General features: G+C 39.1%; 1 protein-coding gene across 1 annotated transcript; it reads right to left on the reverse strand.

Moving 5' to 3' along the window:
• Positions 1–9766: 9766 nt before the first annotated feature.
• On the reverse strand, positions 9767–20557 carry LOC125399974 (uncharacterized). The gene is made up of 4 exons (XM_085684265.2): positions 20479–20557; positions 13169–13295; positions 12908–12968; positions 9767–11774 (listed from the first exon to the last, which is right to left on the reverse strand). The coding sequence occupies exons 1-4, from the start codon at positions 20479–20481 to the stop codon at positions 10469–10471; spliced, it is 1497 nt and encodes a 498-aa protein (XP_085540391.2). The 5' UTR covers positions 20482–20557; the 3' UTR covers positions 9767–10468.
• Positions 20558–23883: the final 3326 nt, after the last annotated feature.

Here is a 23883-nt window from a genome sequence, read left to right on the forward strand (position 1 = left end):
CATTACCTTGTGCTAGAGGACCTGGCAGACCTGTATGGGATCAGATTGTGTTATGTATATAGGACAAAGCCTATTCCTGATTATGTCTTGCACCTGGATGAACAATGAAGTCAATTCCATATTATCTGGTATAAATTCAGCAGTTTCAATATGTAAGACAACTCTTTCTGCATATTGTGAATCAGTAACTATACTGAGAGGTTCTTTAAAATCCCTTAGTACCATAAGAATAGCATATAATTCTGCCTGCTGGACAGAATTATAAGGGTTTTGTTCCACTTTACTTAATTCTTCTGATTTGTAACCTGCCTTTCCTGATTTATTAGCATCAGTATAAAATGTACGGGCTGCAGTTATTGGTGCATTATGTACAATTTGGGGAAGAATCCAAGAAGTTCTCTTTATAAGGTTAAGTCTATCACCTTTGGCATAATTGCTATTAATTTCTCCCAAAAATTAGCACAAGCCCTTTGGCAAGGTTCATTGTCTTCTCATAACTTTTTTATTTAATCAGCAGTAAAAGGCACTATAATCTCTGCTGAGTCTATGCCTGTTAATTGATGAAGTCTCAATTTACATTTTATAATAAATTCAGAGACCTTTCCACATAAGTTTTTAATTTTTTACTTGGTTTATGTGATAAAAAGATTCTTTCTAAGATAATATCATCCCTCTGCATTAAAATTTCTGTGAGAGAAATTCTGGAAGGCAATATGACTATAATACAATTAAGATTTGGATTCACCCTATCCACATGTGCCTCCTGTAATTTCTCCTCAACAATTGTCAATTCCTTTTCCACTTCAGCTATTAATTCTCTGGAACTATTCCAGTCTTTATCACCATCTAAGGTTTTATTTTAATGAATTATTAGGTAAGTTGTTATCCCAATAGCCAGTCGTAGGCTGGAAATGTCTTCTAACAATCTTTGAAAGTCATTAAGAGTCTGCAACCAATCTCTCCTAATTTGTGCCTTTTGTGTTCTAATTTTCTATAAGCCTATTATATAACCTAGGTAATTAACAGAATCTCCTCTTTGAATCTTTTCAAGAGCAATTTATAATCCCCATTTAGTCAAGATTTCTTTACTTCTTCCAACATTCTTTCTAAGTATCTGTATTTGAATCAGATAACAAAATGTCATCCACGTAATGGTAGAATTATAGACCTAGGAAATTTCTTATGTATTGTTTCCAATGGCTGGCTGACAAAGTATTGGCACAGGGTGGGGCTATAGAGCATTTCCTGTGGGAAACGGTCCATTGATACCTTCCAGTAGGCTGAGAATTATTATAAGTAGGTACTGTGAAGGCAAACTTTTCTCTATCCTTTTCTTGTAAAAATATAGTGAAGAAACAATTCTTTAAATCAATAATTATGAGAGGCCATCTTTTCGTAACAGACAAGACAGAGGAATTCCATATTGTAGACGGTCCATAGTTTGAATAACCCTATTGATAGCCCTTAGATCTGTCACCATTCTTCATTTTCCAGATTTCTTTTTGACAACAAATACAAGAGAATTCCAAGGGCTGGTAGATTCTTCTATATGTCAAGCATCTAGTTGCTCTTGTACCAGCTGTTTTAAGCCTGCAACTTTTCCTCAGTTAGAGGCCACTGCCCAACTGATATTGGTTTCTCAGTTAACCATTTTAAAGGTAAGGATCTTGGTACCTCTGAAGGCTTATCAATTGCTTTGTGTTCTTGTACAACCCGAACGGCTGGTGTCTGTCGTCTGTATTATCTTCTAATATTTTCCTCAGAAACATAAGTTTTGGGGGCTGCAGGAATGTTAATCTGGGTATTCCATTGCTGCAATAGGTCACGAACCCACAAATTCATTGCAATATTGGCTATATACGACCTTAGTCTTCCTATTTGCCCTTCTGGCCCTTTGCATTATTGTGCTTTGTTTTACCCGAGATAGGGTTCCAATTCCCAGAAACTGAACATCTACCTCATGAAGAGGCCAATTTGGATGCCAAGATTCTGGAGTAATGATACTTACATCTGCATCCATGTCTAATAAAAATAAAAATGCCATTTATACAAACTCTTAGCTTTGGTCTTTAATCATTTAGAGAAGTTTAAAATATACATTTTCTCTGTCCTACTGGAGTTTTTGACCTATCCTTCACATTTAACCCATCATTCAGGTCTGTATTGCTTTTTACAGCAGGCATTGGCTTTTTTAATTTTCCTGGCAAGACACATTCTCCACAGTAACTGGGAATGACTGGAACACACTGGTCATAGGGACCAGTACCATTTCTAAAAATGCCTCATTCCTAGCCCTATTGTCAAACCATATTTTAAACAAAAAAAAAAAACTGAGTAGAAGACTAATCCCAAGAAACAAAAATAGTGATGCAGAAGGGACATCATATAAGTCTTATAAAAACTCACACATGGTGTAAGTAAAAAGACTATTAAACCTTGGATGGCTAAATTGTCTGACATATTGCCCCTTTAAATAAGCAACTTATGCTCTATATTTAGCGTATTAAATCTTGCCTGTGGTTCAATAAACTGGATTAGGTGCAATAACCATAATCTGCCAGTAGTGTCGCGGGCCACCTACAAAACTAACCCAGCAGGGTGTAGTGGTGCATGTGAATTCACGTGGCTGGTCTGAAATCTGAATTTAGAGTGAAATGCTGAAAGATAAATCACAGTCTGTGTGCTCTGCAGATGTCTTTAGAGCAACGGAATAGGCAAATGCAAGCAAATCTTTAGAAGTCACAGAACAGCTGGCTCTGGTGGGGGAGCCCGCATTTAACCCAAATGTCTGTGGTGCGCCCTGGTGGGAGGCAGATGGTAGGGTGAGTGGGTACTTGAAGTCAATCCGAGGTGTGTAAAGAGAAAAGAACTGTGGTTGATCCGTAGAAAAGCCACTGTGTGAGATTCTATATGAACCGCTGGCTCCACCCACAGGCCACAGCCGGCTGAGGGAGGGCTCGTGCCAAACCGGACCCACTACGAATTGGGGGATCTAAAACCAAATGTTAGGTGTCAGATGATGCCATAAAACAATCCCACACCAGTTCAGAATTACTGATTATTAAAAAGTTATTTATTTAAGGGGAAAAGCTTACAGATCACCATCCTAAACAACAGTCCTCTGAACACAAACAGGAACAGAGTCTAGCAGCCAGAATTAGGGGGGCACGGTTCAGCTGCTTTTTAAAGTATAAGAGACCACGCCCCTCTGGGCTGGTATCTTAAAGGCTATTGGCTGAAGGAGCAGAATGTGCTCCCAGGGCACACAAAGGTCTATTCTCCTATTTGGGGACTTTCTCCTTCTGAGATGGATTAACAAATTTCAGCCATCAAAGTATTAAATTCCCACAATCAAAGGCCTCCTTTCACCTGACTAACATGCCCAATTAAAATACACCACTACAACCTAGCCCATTTTAACAGGAACCTCCCTCTTTTCTCCTTAGAAATTCCTGCTACAAGGGCATTTCCTGCTGTTCTTCAGCCTGAGTCTGAAAGCAGCCACTTTCACTTTTCTTCCCTACTTAGGAAAGGATCTCTCTGTGAAAAGAAAGTTTAGGTGTGATTTGTGCCTAAACTGGGATCCAGGAAGTAGTCCCTGCTGTGCATGAGTGGGGGTCTACCTCCTGGAGAATGAAGACTTTTTGCCTCATAGAGGGGCTGCAGTACCCCTTGCTAGAGTCTCAGAGAAGGCTTGGAACTAAGATATCCAGGCTGTAGCCCATATCTAAAAAAGTCATTTTTCTTTTTCTGCTTGCTTTTTTTTTTTTTTTGAGAAATGGTATATCTAAAGATGACCTTGAACTGTTCTTCATGCCTTCACCTCTCAAGTGTTGGTACCCCAGAGACGTAGCACCATGCCCTAGGACCAGTGACCGAATGCAGTGCTCTGTGCATGCTACTTAACTAACTAAGTGACATCCCAGCCTGTCTTTCTTATTTCTAAGCACTGGAAATGGAGGCAAATGTGTGTTCTTTTGTCTTCACTGTTACATTTCCTTCCTCAACAAACACTGTCCTAAGCTCTTGAAATGAACTCTACCAAACTGGCAGCACCATTCCTAGCTCTGGGCCACACCCCCACAACCCTGGGATGCAAAGGCTGAAGCCTGGGTTCTTGCTTACATTGGCACCAGACTGAGCCACAGCACTGTTGGAAGGAATTGTAGTAGAGCAAATGTGACTTTTCATTAACAGGCAATCAGAGAAGACTTCCCAGGTCATCTGCACAGGTTCTCTGACTAGCTGCCCACTCTGGTCCACCTTATCATGACATGGAGGTGAGAAGATGTTATTGGTTGGTTGGATGTCACTCTTTTCATGCAAAGGAAACCCAGGGAGAAGCTGAAATTGTGAGTCCTGGTTGGAATGGAAGTATTGCTCTGAAAGATCAGCCCTATGCAGAACAGTTGTGGGTTCCACTGTCAAGATAAGGCCTTGGTTACTTGCCCTGTCTGCTCCAGGGAGTTCCTTTGCAAGATTCTCCCCAGGATCCTATCTATTATCCCAAAGGCTCCAGAGACTGGTGGCCTATGGGTGACATATCCAGAGTGTCTCCAGGGACTAATGATAGTCCAAAGCACAGACAAGCCAAAAAGTCTCCCTGGGGTGAGTAGATCAGTAGAGCCCAAAGCAAGTAGGTCAGGAAAACACAAAACAGGGGACATAGTTTGTCTCTTCAAGGTGGCTGATGATCCTAGTTGGAGCCTCACGTACAACTCAACGCCATGTTTGACCTCCCGTTGGAAAGGCAGGGGCTGAATCAGAAGCTTCTGCTTAGTGACCCTCTACTGCAGGCATGTTACAGCACAGCCAGGCATGGAGGGCACTGCCACCTCTCCTGGATGACTTTCCCAAGGTGCTTGGTTTAGGAAAAGGGTCCAGGCATTGCAAGTGACGATGGAATTCATTGTGATTTCCATCTGTGGAACTTTCCTCTGCAGCCAGTGGAGGAGGAGAAATGGGGAAGAGGCAGGAACAGGAAGCTTCTGGTTGATACAGCAGTGACTAGATGCTGGGTGGTAGGTATGGGTATATGTAGAGAGCTGCTTGATGCCGCACCTTAAAGTTGGCACTGGTTTCCGCCTTCTACCTTCCCGATGGTGAGTGCTCTCAGTTGTGAACAACTCCATATATGGCTAATGCTAAGGATCTGGCTTGCTTCCGCGTTTCTGGACCTATCTGCGTTTCCCATGTGGCTTGCTAGGGTTGGCTACCCAGAGGTTATTTAAGCTATGGGCTGGCTTTGCCCCGGGCAAAAGGGTGAGAAGATTGTTCAAGGGTCCTGAATAAACTGCAGTTAGAAGAGTCTGTGTTGCATCTTCCTTGCTGGTGAGGCAGACACGACAGGTATAGCAGGGCTTCCTCCTCTTGCTGCTCCCTCCCATGCATGTTGTGCAGTGACTAAGCTTGGGACAGGTTGAGCAACTATTTTCCTTGAGTTTGGGGCCTATGTAGGTATTAACAGTGAGCAGTCCTGGTGGCGCTTTTGTCCCGTCAGTTCTTTGTCCTGATGTAATTGCCCCTGAGCACCTCCACTCCTGTGCCCTGCTACATGGCACTGCCCAATTGCTTCATCAGCTAAATCCCATGGGGAACAGCACAAGGAAATGGCTGCTATTTCTCTTACTTTTCTTTTTCATTCATAAAATAACTTTGCAAAAGATCTAGTTAAGAAATTGTCCATCTCTATGTACATGTGTTCTCTGTGGTACTTAATGTAGGGAATTATAAATCTGTATTTATCCAAGATATATCAGCAGCTGGTAAATTTCTGTCCACCTAGCTGAATTCGAACATACAGTTCAGAAAGTCTGAGCTTCCATTGTCTGAAGAACCATCTTCTGGATATTCTTCTTCCACTCATGATTTCCTTTCTCACTGGAATTTCAAGGTCTTCTTAAAATAGCATTTCTCATCTCTTGGGACTAAAAGCAGTTTTAACTATGTCTCTGAATAAGTAGTTTAATTGAAACAGGTGAACCCTTGGATTTCACAATGTGCAGCCATTTTGTCCCATTATAATACATGATCTGTTTGTTCATATATGGGCCAGGGCTTTTTTTGGTAGGGAGGTTTTCTTTTTCCTCGCGATTTACAGGTCTATTTAAACTGTTCACCTGGTCTTGACTTAATTTTGGTATATGGTATTTATCTTTAAAAAGGTGTCCATTTCTTTCACATTTTCCAATTTTGTGGCATACAGGCTTTTGCAGTAAGATCTAATGATTCTCTGAATTTCCTCTGTGTCTGTGGTTATGTCCCCCTTTTCATTTCTGATCTTGTTAATTTGCATGTTTTCTCTCTGCCGTTTGATTAGTTTGAATAGGGGTTTGTTAATCTTGTTGATTTTCTCCAGGAACCAGCCTTTTGTTTCATTGATTCTTTGGATTGTTTTCTATGTTTCAATTTGTTGATTTCAGTCCTCAGTTTGATTATTTCCAGTCTTCTACTCCTCCTGGGTGAGTCTGCTTCTTTTTTTTTTCTAGAGCTTTCAGGTGTGCTGTTAAGTCTCTATTGTGTGCTTTCTCCATTTCCTAATTGTGGGCACTTAGTGCTATGAACTTTCCTCTTAGCACTGCTTTCATAGTGTCCCATAGGTTTGGGTTTGTTCTGTCTTTATTTTCGTTGAATTCAAGGAAGACTTTAATTTCTTTCTTTATTTCTTCCTTGACCCAGGGATGGTTCAGTAGTTGACTGTTCAGCTTCCATGAGTTTGTAGGCTTTCTGGGGGTAGAATTGTTGTTGAATTCTAACTTAATTCCTTGGTGATCCGATAGTACACAGGTGATTACTACAATTTCTTTATATCTATGAATGTTTACTTTGTTACCAATTATGTGATCAATTTTTGAGAAGGTTCCATGAGATGCTGAGAGGAAGGTATATTCTTTTCTGTTTGGGTGGAATGTTCTATAGATGTCTATTAGGTCCATTTGGTTCATTACATCTGTTAGTTCTCTTATTTCTCTGTTAAGTTTCTGTCTGGTTGACCTGTCCATTGGTGAGAGTGGAGTGTTGAAATCACCCACTATTAGAGTATGGGGTTTGATATATATAATATATATATAACATATATATAATAATCCTGTATTTCTCTGAAACCAAGGGTCAAATTAAAATTTATAAATTGACCTAGACATTATATCACAACAACAGAAAAAAAACTAATTCAATAAAGTTTTATTCCTGAATCAGTGTTTCATTTAATTGAGGAGAAACAAAATCTAAGAGGGCTACATTATCATTTAAATTCATAGTGCAAGTGTTACAGATCTGGAAAGAAAGTTATTCTGACTGTTGGAAGTCAGACTAAACCTACAGCTAAGAAAGGAAGGTATCCTGGATATCTACAGCTGTGTGGAGTAAGATATCCTGATTATCAGAAGTCTGGCTATACTTACAGCTATGAAGGGAAGGTATTCTGTGCTGTGTGGTTCCCCTTTGTATGCTGTGAATATGTTTTATTACCATTGGCTAATAAAGAAGTTGCTTCGGCCTACAGCAGGGAAAATTCTAGTCAGGCTGAAAGAGATACAGAGAGTAGGTGGAGTCAAAGAGATGCCATGTAGCAGCTGAAGTAGAAAGACACCAGAACACAACTTTAACAGGTTAGCCACAGCCTTGTGGCAATACACAGATTAATAGAAATGGGTTCATTTAAGATGTAGGAGTTAGTTAATAGGAAGCCTGAGCTGATAGGCCAAACAGTGCTGTAGTTAATATGCTTTCTGTGTGATTAGTTGGGTCTAGGCAGCCAAGGACAAATGAGCAGTTTCCAACTGCAATCTTGGATATCTACAGCTGATAGGAACACTGCCCTGACTGTTGTTAAGTTGGGCTACACCTGAAGCTGTGGAGGAAAGGTATCCTGCATACCTACATCTCTAAATAGAAAGGTACCCTGATTGTTCTGTGAAAGGAAAGTATACTGGGCACCTACAGCTATGAGGAGAAAGGAATCCTGACTGTTGAGAAGTCTGGCTATAACTAAAGCTGTAGAGGGAAAGTATCCTGATGCCTAGGGCTATGAAGAAAGTAGTATCCTGACTATAAGTAAGGCCAAACCTACAGTTGTGAAGGGAAAGTGTACTGGATACCTACAACTATGAGGAAAATAGTATCATTGTGAAAGCTCAAAAATGTGAACCTACTTTCACCTTGTCTGAAGGTCAGAGAGTTTGAGTTGCTCAAAGTTGTTAGCAACAAGGGTGGCTACACACCATAACTTAAGGTGTTTCTGCCTCTTTTTTTTAAGAAAACAAAAACATCCATAGACCATTTTTGGGGAATGTGGGCGTAGTTTTCCAGGCTACTTCTGGCAGGTTGGGAGCGCTAATAATCTTATGGGGACATAAAGAAAATTTAGAATTATAATCAAATCCTGACTGGAGTATACTGTGAACCTTGATCATCTCAGGTAGCTGTCTTGAATCTGTTCTGGTAGTAGAACTCAGACATCCAGGCAATCAGTTCCTAAAGAGATTTCCCAGGTGGCCTTCCTTGATAAAACCTGAATTTCCTTAACTCAGAATGAATCCACAGCCCCTCATTTCCTAACCCTAACTCAAACCCCTAAACCTGACCCTGAACCTAAACCCTAACCCTGACCCTAACCATAAACCCTAACCCAGAGCATCAGGCTTAGCAGCAATCAACTTTAATGATTTGGGCTATGCTCTATAATACAATTGTTCTTCTGAGAAAGTCTTATAAACAAATGCTAACCTTCCAGTATAAATAAATTTTAAAAACTGTATGGTCAAATAAAAATTTTCCTATGCAAAGAGTATTTATTATTCAAGTTGTCCTGTGTTCCTTCATCCTTACATGAAATTAAGTTTACAATTTGAAAAGAACACAATAGTTTACTGTTATAATATTACTAGTAATCTTATCTGAGCACCACTGAGATAGCTCAGTGGGAAAGGTCTGTGGTGTGCAAGGCTGGAAAATTGACTTTAATCACCACATTAAGAGGACCAAAAGTAGAAACCACAAAGATGTCTTCTGGTCTCCAGATATCTGCATTGGTCCTACACACCTATAATCACATTACACAAACACCATAAATCTTTGTTACAAAATAAACCCTAATGTTATTACATTATCCAGCATCTCAGAGTAATTTCCTTAGAAGTCAGTTCTTCAAGGGGAAATACCAAATGATTAACTAGGGAGATGCATGGAACTTCAATATTTATATGTGTATATTCTAATATATGCTTACACACACACACATATACACACATATGAGATACACAGTTGAATGTTGATTAGTCTACTCTATTACATCTCTACCAAATAATTGAAAATACTGCTTTGAATACACAGATGAGGTCATTAATGTTTCTTATAGTCTCTTCTGGTATGCATTTTAACATTAACATTGTTAAATTGTATTGACAAAATAGCAAATATTGGGAGTACATCAACTACAATTAGACTTGTACTCAGGACATGGACACATGAGGTTCATAAATTAAAATGTATTCTTGAATAAATACTGACATCTATGTCAAGCTCAACAACAAAAAAGAAAATCTCAAGGGAATTTGTGGAACTATGAAAACAAAACCAGAAACAACAACCTACCACCATTTCATAGATACCCCTACTTGAAAAGTATAATCACACACTGCCTGATGTTTAACTAAACAATGGATCACTTAGATGATGAAGATACCATTCTACACGTTACAATAGAAAAATATCTATCAATAAATAAAAGCACAATAGAAGATGAACAAAAGCCACAGAAGAAATGTAAGGACCACAAAATAAACTTTATTAAATGGATTTGTCACACATGAAGTACACTTTACTATCTACCTCAAATGTTTCAAAGTAGAAACCACAATGAAGTGATCTACTATCAGTCTTCAGTGAACATGGTAAGTAATTTACTTCCTTCAACGTTATGACAAAAAATAAATGAAACATGTTTTTTTCTTGAAGCTGAAGACAACTGTGATGTCTAACGTCTTTACACAATCATTTTCAGAAATAGAGTTATTCTCTCGTGTGAGTTTATCCCTATTTCTTAACTTCAAAATGATACAAATAGGCTTTAAAATATTTACAGCACTAGAAACATGGCTGGACAGTTAAGAAATGTTCATTCCTAGGAACAAGGTCTAATTTTTGACAACTTTCTATAATTCTTGTTACAAGAAGATCCTAGGGTCTAACATTCTCAGAAACCAGGATGAAAAATTTATAGACCCACACAAACACACAATGACATCACATAATTACAATTAAAACAACTGTTTAAACAAATAATTTTTCACAATAAAAGTTCTCTTATAAGTATTCATTCCTATAAAACAGACACTGAGTAACCTTCAAGATGACTATGCTATAGGCAAAGGCTTTATCACACTAACTACATTCATAAGATTTTTTTTCCAGTATGGGTCCTTTTATGTATTTGTAGATTACCATGACAAACAAAGGTTTTACCACACTAATTATATTCATAGGGTTTCTCTTCAGTATGCGTTCTTTCATGCCTTTGAAGATGACTGTGACATGCAAAGGCTTTACCACACTGATTACATTCATAGGGCTTCTCTCCAGTGTGTGTTCTTTTATGATCCTGAAGACTACTGTGCCATGCAAAGGCTTTACCACACTGATTACATTCATAGGGTTTCTCTCCAGTATGTGTTCTTTCATGCCTTTGAAGATTACTGTGATGTGCAAAGGCTTTACCACACTGATTACATTCATAGGGCTTCTCTCCAGTATGGGTTCTTTGATGTTTTCGGAGTCTACTGTGACATGCAAAGGCTTTACCACACTGATTACATTCATAGGGCTTCTCTCCAGTATGGGCTCTTTTATGATCCTGAAGCCTACTGTGACATGCAAAGGCTTTACCACACTGATTACATTCATAGGGCTTCTCTCCAGTATGGGCTCTTTTATGATCCTGAAGCCTACTGTGACGTGTAAAGGCTTTACCACACTGATTACATTCATAGGGTTTCTCTCCAGTATGTGTTCTTTTATGTACCTGAAGATTACTGTGATGTGCAAAGGCTTTACCACACTGATTACATTCATAGGGTTTCTCTCCAGTATGTGTTCTTTTATGTACCTGAAGATTACTATGACGTGCAAAGGCTTTACCACACTGATTACATTCATAGGGCTTCTCTCCAGAATGTGTTCTTTTATGCACCTGAAGATTACTGTGACGTGTAAAGGCTTTACCACACTGATTACATTCATAGGGCTTCTCTCCAGTATACGTACTTTTATGCACCTGAAGATTACTGTGACGTGCAAAGGTTTTATCACACTGATTACATTCATAGGATTTCTCTCCAGTATGGCTTCTTTCTTGAATATGTAGAGTACTGGGATAGGCAAAGGCTTTACCACACTGATTACATTCATAGGGTTTCTCTCCAATATGGGTTCTTTCATGTATTCGGAGACTACTTTGACATGCAAAGGCTTTGCCACAATGATTACATACATAGGGCTTCTCTCCAGTATTGCTTCTTTCATGCATTTGAAGAGTACTGGGATATGCAAAGACTTTACCACACTGATTACATTTAAAGGGTTTCTCTCCAGTGTGTGTTCTTTTATGAATCTGAAGATGACTGGGATGTAAAAAGGCTTTACCACATTCATTATGTTCATAGGGTTTTAATCTAGTATGTGTTCTTTCAAGTCTGTGTAAATGATTGTGACATGCAAAGACTTTAACACATTTAGTATATACAGAAGTTTTCTCTCTAGTTTGACGTTTTTCATGCCTGCAATGATAGTGGTACATGTGAAAGCATTAATACATTCAATACATTGTTGAATATTTTTATCTCTAGGAATTAATGTTACAATTTGGTCCAATTTTAAAGAAGAATTATATTTTAAGCTTTATCACCATGTTTACAATCTTGTTCATCATTAAGGCCTTTTTTGCATCTTTAAAGAGAATAGACAACAGCCTTTATTACATGGTTCACATTTACAGAATCATTGTTTTCTGTATGAGAATTTTCACATATTTGAAGAGAACTGAAAAACGTCAGAGTTTTACCATCCTTGTTGCATTCATAAAGGTTTCTATACTATTAGTGATACTACATTTGCTAAGTAAACTAGGACAAACAGAAGGACTTACACAGTCTTAGTACTCATGGTGCTTTTCTGAATTGTGAACTTGTTGATATATTAACAATGAGGCTAGAAAACCAATTACTAGTAGTATACTTGTACATCAAATTCAACAAATATATTCAACATGGGGACTGCTATCCCATTGTTCTGAGAGAAAGGTATGTTATATCTTTTCACATCCCTATGCGCATGTTGCTTGTATCCAGAGTAACATATGATATACCTAGTAAAGAAAGAATAACTAAAATAAGGTTTCCACATTGAGTTCACACAGCTTGGCTTTCTATCTTCATAGATTTGTGGTATATGCAGTAAGGTCTCACCACAACAGCTGCCTCTTGACTGTTGACTCTAACTGCCCCCTCAATAAACTTAGCACAGTCACAAGTATATGAGTTAAGCTACCTTTTCTATGGACTATTAGTAAAATAGAGAGTTTTAGAGATATACTTATCACCTTTTCAACATGTATATATTTTATACTATGAACAGTATGAAATAAATGGATTGATAATTCTACAGTATAGCTCTTATCAAATTATGATTTAAATGGTAATATAGGTTAAGGCATTGTTTCCTTGACTTCTTTCTTAAAAGTATGGCTTGTAAATGCAGTTCACCTATCTGAAATTAAGGTATATGATTTTGTGAGAATTTAAAAATCATCAATGCACTCTTTTGTTTACACTATTGTTTTTGTTTAAAGCTTACCGGATGTATTACAAAATCTTCAGAGGTACAATTCTATCAGCTTACACATGAAAATTACCTTTCATGTCTTCTAGAACTTTGACAATGCTCTTCAATATTATGGTCTTCCCAACTGTATCCTAAAATATAGTGCCAGAAAATGTGTTATATATTGAAAGTTGTAAAAAAATATTTAGTTACCATTTGCAGTGAACCTTACAACCATGCCTGATTTATTCTTCTCATTCTTATTCCTTCTCAATCATATTACAAAAGAGCAACAGTTACCAATGAACAATTGTCCCCTTATTTTAAAATATGAAATATAATTCAGTCTCACCTATAGTAGTGAGGTTTCTGTAGGTCTCCAGCATCACATCTTTGTAGAGACTCCTCTGGGAAGGATCCAGCAAAGTCCATTCTTCACAAGTGAAGTCAATATGCACATCATCATAGGTCACTGAATTCTAAAATATTCCATACATTTGTACAACAGAAAGCATGATTTTGACAACAATGCAAATGTATACTTCTTTGACAGTGTAGTCATAACTTTGGTGCTCCCTGTACTTAGTCTATGAAATAAACATAATTTAATCACCAAGTCACTTTAGAAGCAAACTAAATGGAAAATTCAGATGTTATTTCTGAACCCTTCGAATGAGATATCACCTTGCAAGAGAATTGCCTATTAACAAGCAATAAAAGATAAGTAAACAAATCAACAGTACAGAGAATGCACATGAGAGAAATTGTAAAATGATTAATTCCTAACTACAAAAAAGAAAAATAAGATAGGCAATCTGGGTGTATTGAATCATGCCTTTAATCCTTGCACTCAGAAGGCAGAGGCATGCATATCTATCTGTCTCTGAGATAAATGGACTAATCCATGCAATCACTTCTATGACAGCCATAAATATATATTAAGGATCTGTTTCCCATGAAAAATCAATCAAACAAACATAAAAGATAGAAAGAACTCAGAGGTTTTGCTGAAGTTCCTACAAAGAGTTATCCATTTCCTTCAGCACTTTCTTCATCTGCCAGAAACCTGAAGTGCCTCGATTTAAACTGCAACATAAATAAGATTTTACTAAAAGGCACTGCATGTTTAAAAAGATACAAATGGACAAATGAAAACATCAAATATATATGTTGATCACAAATAATCAACACTGAGCAGGATAGATGTTTCAACAGTAAAGAGTACTCCTGGTCTTGCATAGAAGTGGACTCAAGGAATTACATGGGGGATCACAACTATCCATTATTCTAAGTTCAGGGTTTATAGTTCCATCTTTTAATCAATGTAGGGACCAGGTACTCACATGGAACATATCCATGTACAAGTAAAATACTCATGTGAAAATAAAAATTTAAAACAAACAAAACAGGCAGGAAGGCAAAGCACCTGCAATCCAATAACTCAGAAGACACAGGCAGTATTAATGTCATGAATAAATGCCATCCTGGGAAACAGGATGATAACCTCTGTCAAATTTTAAAATTCAAGATATGGGTGAAGCTGAGTATAACAGCTTATGCTTCATAGGAACAAAACCATCAGACAATAAAATAAAAACAAAAAAAAATCAAGGAATGCTGGCCCACCTTTAATCCCAGTACTTGGGAATCAGAGTCAGGGGATCTCTGAGTTTGAAGCCAGCCTGGTATATAAAGCTACTTTTAGGACAGCTAGGGCTACACAGACAAACCTTCTACTCAAAAATAAACAAACAAACAAAAATGAAAACTGTAGTCTACCAAACTGCCTTAGCCATGAACCTACCAGAGACAGACATGCTGAAACTTTGCTGGTAGTTCACAGCCTCATGGTAAAGCACAGATTAATGGCAATGGGTTAAATTAAGATGTAAGAGTTAGCCAATATAGTTTCCGTGTTATTATTTTGGTTCTAAGTTGCCAGAACCAGCAAGCATCCTCCCAACAACATTGTACATTCGTGACAATGCCAAAATATCAGAATTGAACATTTTTTCTCTGAGTCAAAGGATGATTTCAAGGTCTTTGTTTGAGGAAAGAATTTGATCACATAATCCAATTAATAGACTTAATAAACTATAAGAGAATGTTCATTGTAAGTCTGCATCAGAGTGAGGAAATAAAACTTTTCAAAATCAAATGAAAGATAACAGATTTTTAAAGAATCAGTGTATGATTTGTATTATACACCTAAAGCAACTTGTTTTTCTCTGATTGCTTTATAAGTCACAAGAACTTTTGAAAAGAAGTTTATCCCCACATTTTGTGCATGTTTAGGTGTGAGCATGTCCTCCATGTGTATACAGGTGACATAAAGAAAAGAGGGTGACAGATCCCCTGAATCTGAATTAGCAGGTGGTTCTGAGCCTCCCAACTTGGATATTGGGATATGAACAGGCCTAATAATCTCAAGTCACTGAAAAACTCTTAAAATGAAGACTGGAATGAGCTGAGTAACACTTTAGCTATATCATTCTGGATATCTATGAAAAAAACCTTTTACAAACTTAAAGAATTATCATGGAAATCAAAATGGTGGTTCTCAGAAAATTGAAAATTGATATACCCCAGGATGCTGCTATACCCACAGATGATCCATCCTGTAGTCAGATAGATGCAAAATTGCAACTTTTATTGCTTGTTAAATGAATAGGAAAGATGAAGGAAAAATGACTTTTGACCCAAGAATCACCAAGTTACCACTGAGATAGAGTAGCCACGTGCTCACAGGAGCCAGATAATCCAACTCACCTGCGGGTAAAAGGTAAGCAAGAGCAAGACTAACTGTAGAGAGCAAATTTATCCTCACACAATCTACAGAACAGAGGAGAGGATTCAGAAATTCTCCTAACTTTATGATTTACAAGTTAAAATTAAAAAAAGTTAAAAATCTGCCTGCCAGAGCTCGGGAAGTCAGTCTAACAGGCAAAGTGAGCCTGTGTCCTACCCCCTGCCGTGCAGTGCAGCTTCAATTGAAAGAAAAAAGACAGGTTTAAATTAAGGTAGCCTCTGAGAAAAGCAGGTTAAAATGCTTCTTTTCCATTTCACAATTTTGCATCTTTGTCAAAAGTCTGCTGTTTGTAGGCAGATGAATTCATATCCAAAATGGATTGATTTCAATACTATGGCTCTGTAATTGATGGAGGAGGGTCAAAAGTCTATGTGTTACTTTCATTGGTTAATAAACAGACTGCCTTGGCCTTTTTGATAGGCCAGCCCTTAGATGGGTGGAGTAGACAAAATAGAAATGTGGGAGAAAGAAAGCAGAGGCAGGCAGACGCTATAGCGCTCCTCTCCAAGATGGACGCAGGTTAAGATCCTTCCTGGTAAGCCACCACCTCGTGGTGCTACACAGATTATTAGAAATGGGTTAATCAAGATGTGAGAGTTAGCCAATAAGAGGCTGAAACTAATGGGCCAGGCAGTGTTTAAAAGAATATAGTTTCCGTGTAATTATTTCGGGTGTAAAGCTAGCTGGGAGCCAGGTGGTGGGACACAGCCTGCCACTCCTTCTACATGTAATAAAATTTAAAGTCAGAGATTATGATGTATTCAGAAGTTCCTCAATTGTACAGGATTTTAAGATTGTTTAGGCTATCCTGAATTTTGTCTTCTCTCATAAGGTTGAGGATTGTTTTTTTGGAAGTCTATGAAGAATTTTGTTATAAGTTTAATGGGCATTTGCATTAGATTTGTAGATTGCTTTCAGTAAGATTGTCAATTTTGCTATGTTGGCACTGTCTTTACAAGAGATTAGGAATATGTACATGTGACAATTGATACATATTCAGGATTTATGATGGCCACTGTACAAACTGGGGACGGTGCCAAGCATGTAATAACTCATTGCTTGAAATGCTTTTCATGCATGGGAACCCCAAAAATAATAAAGATGGACAATGGGTCCAGATATGTTAACAAAGCTTTTCAAAAGTTTTGTACTCAATGGAATATTGTTCATAAGACTGGTATTCTTTAAAAACCTCAAGGACAAGGAATTGTGGAGCTTGCACACAGCTCCTTGAAAACACAACTCCAAAAAATAAAGACAAGGGAGTTGTATCCTCAGACGCCACACAATGCCTTAAATCATGCATTGTTTATGCTAAACTTTCTGAATACAGATGCCCATGAGCGATCAGCTGCGGACAGATTCTGGCATAATGGTACAAAAACCACATTTGCTAAAGCAAGGTGGAAGGACTCTTGCACTGGAATATGGAAAGGACTTGATCCCATCCTAATATGGTGTAGAGGGCATATCTGTGTTTTCTCACAGGATGAAAATCAGGCCAGATGGCTTCCAGAGTGACTGATTCGGTGCACTCACAAGAAGGACAACGGACCTGAGGACAGCTTAGCTGACAAACGCCCAGCAGGAGAAACGGAATGAGAAGAGCTCCAGGAGGAAGCAGTAACCCAGCCCACAGAGAGGAGCCTGATCCGCTGCAGGGAGACTTAGAACAAAGAGACCCTGCTGAGATGAGACAACTGCAATGTCTACAGCTGGCTATGGTGTGAAACCTGTTGCTTTAGAACTAAGATACAAACTGAACATTTGAGTGTTCTCGGTTTATGGGACACAGAACTCATTTTGAATAAAATATTAAACCTAAAAACTAAGGCCTAAGCTTTCCCATCAGGGAAAGAAAGACTCAATAAAGAATGTCAAAAACCCCTCTTCACTTAACAAGGGGACAGACTAAGGATTTAACAGCTGCACAGTGACTGAAAATGAGATTTAATAACAGCAAATGGTATTGTACTCTTAACGGTAATGACCTGATATTTACAGCTGCATATAAGGTGATGGGGAAAATCTGGTAATGACCAATGGTGCTAAATACATCGGTAATGACTGAAAAGAATATAAAATTATGGAAATGAAAAAATATGAAATTATGAATAATTGGAGAGCTGGTATTGACCGACTAAAGATGAAATTATGATGATTGGAGAGCTGGTATTGACTGGCTAAATATAAAATTATGAATAATTGGAGAGTTGGTAATGACCAACTAAATATAAAATTATGAATAATTGAAGAGTTGGTATTGACTGGCTAAATATGAAATTATGAAAATTGGAGAGCTGGTTCTGACTGGATAAAGATGAAATTATGATATGAAAAATTTAAAGATCAGTATTGACCAATAATGTGCAAAAGTCACGATTGTGAATGGTTGCAATTGGAAATTGCTGAAAAAGAGGTTGTGATGGTGAATGTTGAGAGTTGATGCATATGCTGAGAATGCTGAGCTCTAAGTGATGTTCTGTGCCAGCGGAAGGAATATTTCCAACTCAGGAGATTCTACTCTCTTTTAAAATAGGAAAAAATAGGCTTTGGGAGCATAATTATTCATGAAGTATTATGATATATCCTGACAAAAAATATGGCTAATACACAGAGATTAAAAAGTATATTTCTCTCCACTAATCTCTTTTCTTTACAGAGATCAGCAGTCAATGAAGGGTTTAAAGCTTCTACTCCCCAAATGCCTAAGACAGGGGCTCACATATATGAATACCTGTTCCAAAGACAGGAAAATTTGGGTAAATGAAGAGGACTTTGCCCAAACCAGGCATGATCTATCTGTCCTGTTGCAGAAGCACAGAGGTTATTAAAATTAATAAGAGAGAGTGGATTGTAGGCCCATATTTCTATATGGTGGCTGCCAGGCACTGAAGACATAAAGGCCCACCCGAGGTCATGTAGCTCAGCAGACAAGCTGTCTCTGCCTAACAGAGGTCAGGAAGTTTGTTGCTACTTTCATTGTAATTCGGAGGATGCCTTATAGAGATGCTAATTCAAGCCTATGTGACAGCTAGCATACTCAGCAGACAGGTAGATGCGGACAGATGTGACAAAAGGCCATTCACCTGGTTACCTAGGAGACAGAATACTGCTGTATTTTCCCGCCCGGTTTATATGTTGGTATAAAAGCTGTCTGGAGAATAAACGCGGAGAGATCTTCAGGAGGAAGAAGCCTGAGATGCCCTTTTCCATAATAATGGTGTAAGCTGTGTCTGGTTATTCCTTGCGCCTCCATACCAGTCCAGTTAGGAAAAATAAATATCTATGTTGGAGCCACATGGGCTGTAACACCCTGGTAGGGAGAATACATGACTTTGTCCCATGTAAAATGCTCCTCAGTGCTGTAAACTGACACATGGAGTTACAGCCAATGGCCTGTGTCTCAAACATCTGAGCTGACTTAACTGTGTCAACCACGACTGAACATATCTGCAGGGGAGAGTTTACTAATTGGAAACTAAATACTTAGTAATTCAAGCTATCCTCCCTAAATGGTACACCTACCAGTGTCTGTCTTCATTCACATGGGAGGAATTCATGTATGATGGAAAATCACACAGAAAGTCACTCACTGTGCCCCATCAGGTCCTTTTTTGTTATGGAAACCCATGAATCTCATGGCCTTAAACTTCAGTCTATGATCTAGCTATTAGCCCATCTGTTTCCCTCTGCAGTATACACAGTACACCATTCCTACTCTTCTGGTCTGAAGGGAGAAGCCTTGCTCCACATCCAAATCCTTTTACTGTTATTGCAATGGACAATCCACTATATGACTCAAAGTGGTAATTTTAGAACTGTGTGGTGCAGCATACTTGTAATCCAAAAATTTATGGTGGTTAGCCAGGAGGATAGCAAGGGCAATGCCCTGTGGGGCTATAGACAGGATTCAAGTCCACCTCAGTCAGCACAGGGAACACTGAGTCACAACAGCTTTCCTTAAAGCTGAAAAATGCAGCTGTTCTAGAATGATAATACTGTCATGGCACACATGTTTGTGACCCTTGAGCATCAGGTCAGAGGTCTTTGATGAGGAAGTGGATCTTTTGGCTGGTTGTAAATCATGGTTGTCTCATTTGTTGTAGGAATGTACCTTAATGCCTGATTAATCCTGGTGAACAAACATTTTCATCTCATGATACTAATCCCTAACAGGCATGGTTAGCATACTACTTATCTTTGGGTATTTGGGATGCAGTCGTCCCTTACTTAAATTCTACTTTGTGCGACTTAATGTCTCCTAAAAACTGGAAAATCCTTATACCGTTAATTCTGTTATCAATTCTACCCTTCTACATCACAGTTTAGCAGTGACGTGATACTCTACACAGGAGAAATCGTTTACAAGCTCCACAAAAGTAACTACAGATGGATCCTAAACCTACATGGTAAAAGTGCAGAACTTCTGAAGATACTGGAGAGACCAGCAGTCTCCGAGTTTGGCAAATTTGGTGATATCTCTCCACAGGCGACAACATAAGCACTACAGGCACCACCATTTGCGGCTCCCAACGCTCTGCTCTGTGCAGACACAGCCCAGGCAGTGAAGTTATTCAGAGACTGCCAGCAGGGAGTTTCAAGGATCACTTAGAACTACTTAGGACGAAGCAGAAACTCACTAAACTCTGCGTCCACTGGCTCCCACCCAGCCAGGGGAGGACCTACCACACCAGCCATGAGACTCAGCAGACCACTCCACCTAGTTTGGGGAGCGTAGAGTAGCCCCTCATTCGCCAAGCCCTGCCACTCCTCCGCACGTGGTGACAGCAGCTTCTTACTCACCTTGACTCACTGAACCTCCCGTTTGTGGAGAATAACCCCTCACTCACCATGGTGCATCTGCTGAGCTGACATGCTCTCTCCCAACATGGGAGGCCAAGGTGCAGTGCTTGAGAGAGACTGTGATTTCTTCAGGAAGAGCTAAACAGGAAGCCTGGCTCCCGGAAGAACCCTCCCATTTGACTGGTGGGTCTGATGGAGGCTCTGATTGGCCAGTGAGGTCTGAGTGACAGAACCAGGTAAGCAGAAGGGACACAGCGCATCATTCCCAGCACTGGCTGCTAATCTAAACACAGACCTATCCCAGATTGACTGGAGATTTATGCCAAATTCAACAGCAAGTCTCTTGCTAATGTAAATCAATGGGTTCAGTTTTAAAAGGAAGTATACAAATTCAGAAAGAGGTTAATAGACAATGTTGCACATGAGGAACTTTGGGTAACTCAAGAACATTATAAACAAAGTCCCCAGTGGTGTGGGACTGATAACCACAGTTTTCACCCTTCTGTGAAAAGTCTTGGGTTCTGAGGATCTAAAACAAAGGCCCTGACCCCACATCTTTATCACCTCTTTCAAAGTATACCTGAGATTAGAGACAGAGCTCTTTTATTGGTTTATCCATCAGGGCCTTAGAGAAACCTCCCAATGCCTAGGCAGGTTGCCAAACTCAGAGAGGCCTAGTTTCAAGTATCTTCTAGACGTTCTGCACTGAGCATTTGACGTTTAGGCGTACGGTCCATTTGGAGTTAATTTGTGAGCGTTGCAAATGGGATCTCACGTACTGTGTAGTGCTCCACTACTCATTTGCAATGTAGAAGAGTAGAATTGGTGATATCAAGGATTGACCAAGGCTTAGGAAATAGTGAGTCACACAAAGTAGAATTTAGCTTATACAATTTCTATTTATCTTTCATTTGTTGTTGCTCAGCACTATCTTAAGACAAACAATTGGCACCTTCCTATGATCAGCTGTGCCTGTTTACAACAGGTTTGCTGACTGTTGATATTCCATCGTGAAAGAATGTATCCCCTTGATCTGAGTACACAGCCTCTTTTCCAGGCAACCGTATGCAATTAATCCCTAATGATATGTGACCTTGTGATTTTTAGGGATGAACTAGAGTACATAGCCTGGAAAAGACTTGGGATGATGTAGATTCTGTGTATGCACCTATGAGAAATCTTTAAAAGTAGGAATTTACCTTGAGTGCTATGAGGCTTACTTCCCATGTTCACTGAGAAATGTATTGTAATGGAGAATATATGGGCAATGGAAGAGTAGAGAGAAAGTAAGTTCCACATATGTGGCTATGGAAAAGCCATTGTACATAGTGGGTGGAGACATTTCTGTGTGGCTGCTTTTGGTAGCTTCTATTGCTGTGAAGAGACACCATTAACACAGCAACACTTTTTTTTGGTTTTTTTGAGACAAAGTTTCCTGTAGCTTTTGGTGCCTGCCTGTAACTAGCTCTTGTACACCAGGTTGGCCTCAGACTCACAGAGATCTACCAGCCTCTGCCTCCTGAGTGCTGGGTTTAAAGGCGTGTGCCACCACTACCCGGCTGACCACAGCAACACTTATAAAGGAAAACATTTGATTGGGGCTGGCTTACAGCTCCAGAGGATTTAGTCCATTATCATCATGGCAGAAAGCATGGTGGATGCAAGCAGAAATGTTGGTGGAAAAAAAGCTGAGAGTTCTCCATCCAGATCAGCAAGCAGCAGAAAGTGACTATGACATACCTACTCCAACAAAGCTGCACCTCCTAATAGTGCCACTCTCCATGGGACTTTGGGGGTCATTTTGATTCAAACAATGACAGATTCGAAACCCTTATGTTTTTTCAACCATGCTCAGTAAGTAAGCTCAATAAATTCATTGATTCCCCAGGATGAACTTTGGTGAAACTCTACTTTGTACCTTCATTGGGACCTGTGGTTATGGGATAGACATTGCTTCCTCCCCATCCATGGGGGAGAAAATTCTCACAACAGCTCATAAACACATTTGTTAGTGTTCCTATTTCTCATGGCATTAGAAAAAGGAAGTAGTACATAAAAGAACATATTAGAAGAATATAAATGGGTAAATGACTTTAGTTTTTAAAAAAATAACTTAGATAGATGAACATGATGACTGGATGGCTCCAGAATAAAGAAGACTGGAAAGGTTTTGCAAGATATGAAGGTCTGAGTAAGTTGTTTAAGATGGGATTTAGAGATCATATATTTACTAAAGTTGGCAAGGTCAGATTTCAACTATTTCAAGGCCTGGCTAAAATGTATATCAGGCAAAGTTTATTGAGTTGTATCTAGCTATTGAAATATTATATAATAGTTAAAAGTACACAACTTGTATAAAACTGATCTTTTAATCATCATTCTTAGAGGCTATTATAATGTGGTTAGAGGGACTAAAAGGGGGAATATTTCTCTCCTTTCCATACAAGGTCAGTATGGTCCCTAGGAACAAAGGCTATTGATCATTTATTGTCCTGTTCATGGAGGTCATGGAGAACACACTCAATAAATCTGAAACATTATCAAGTCTCCAAAAGGAGGATCAATGTGGGAAATATTTCTTCAAGGCTTCAGAGGAAGCCACAGTACATAAAGCAAAGCTTTTGGCTTATCCTCACATTGATGGAAAACTGATAAAAGAGAGACTTGAAGTGACCTCTAAAAACTATTTGGTTAACTGGCCTTGACAACACAGAAAGAAAGGTTAACTTTTGCCACCTGCATTTGGTCTTCAGTACTCAAGAAGAAAGTTTATCAAAGGATAAGAGAATTGGTAACAACACAAGGGATCATACTCTACAGACATTAGATGTAAATAAACATGAGATGTTATTTGATATCAAATCTTATTAATATTTTCTTCTTGATAAAAAGATGTTGTCCAGATGTTGGCCATCAGACCTTGGCTCCTGGAACACCTTCCCACTGTAGGGCCCGGTCTACTCTTGTTCCTTGGGGTGAATATTGAGGACAGTTTCTGGCCAGCTGGCTAAGCATCCTGTTTACTTCTGTGTTCCCTCTGCCCTAGCCTGGTGATTAGCTGAAAGGCATTGTTTCATCTTTGGTATGGTAATTTCCCACCTGCCCAGGAGGAAATCCTTATTGCAGCAGCCAAGGCCCACCTGCCTGGGAGGTAATCCTTTTGCAGCAGCCAAAGTATATTAGTTTTACAAAAAGCTAAATAAAGTGGCATTCGGCTGATCTCCTTTCGAATGACCCAGGTCTCTTGTGTGTTTCTTTCAATCTCCAGGCCTTTGCCCAACTCGCAATCAGTAGGGAGGTGTGCGAACTGTATCGAGGGGGTAACGCAGAATCGGGTGTTACTATTGGAGGCACCGCTGGGATCATCAGCAGCTACAGTCAGAGACCCATCTGCGGAGACCCATCTGCGGAGACCCATCTGCGAGATTCGGGAAGTAGGGATCCCTGAGAGA

This window comes from Myodes glareolus, chromosome 27, assembly GCF_982192425.1.
Source record: "Myodes glareolus chromosome 27, mMyoGla1.1, whole genome shotgun sequence".
Classification (NCBI taxonomy): domain Eukaryota; kingdom Metazoa; phylum Chordata; class Mammalia; order Rodentia; family Cricetidae; genus Myodes; species Myodes glareolus.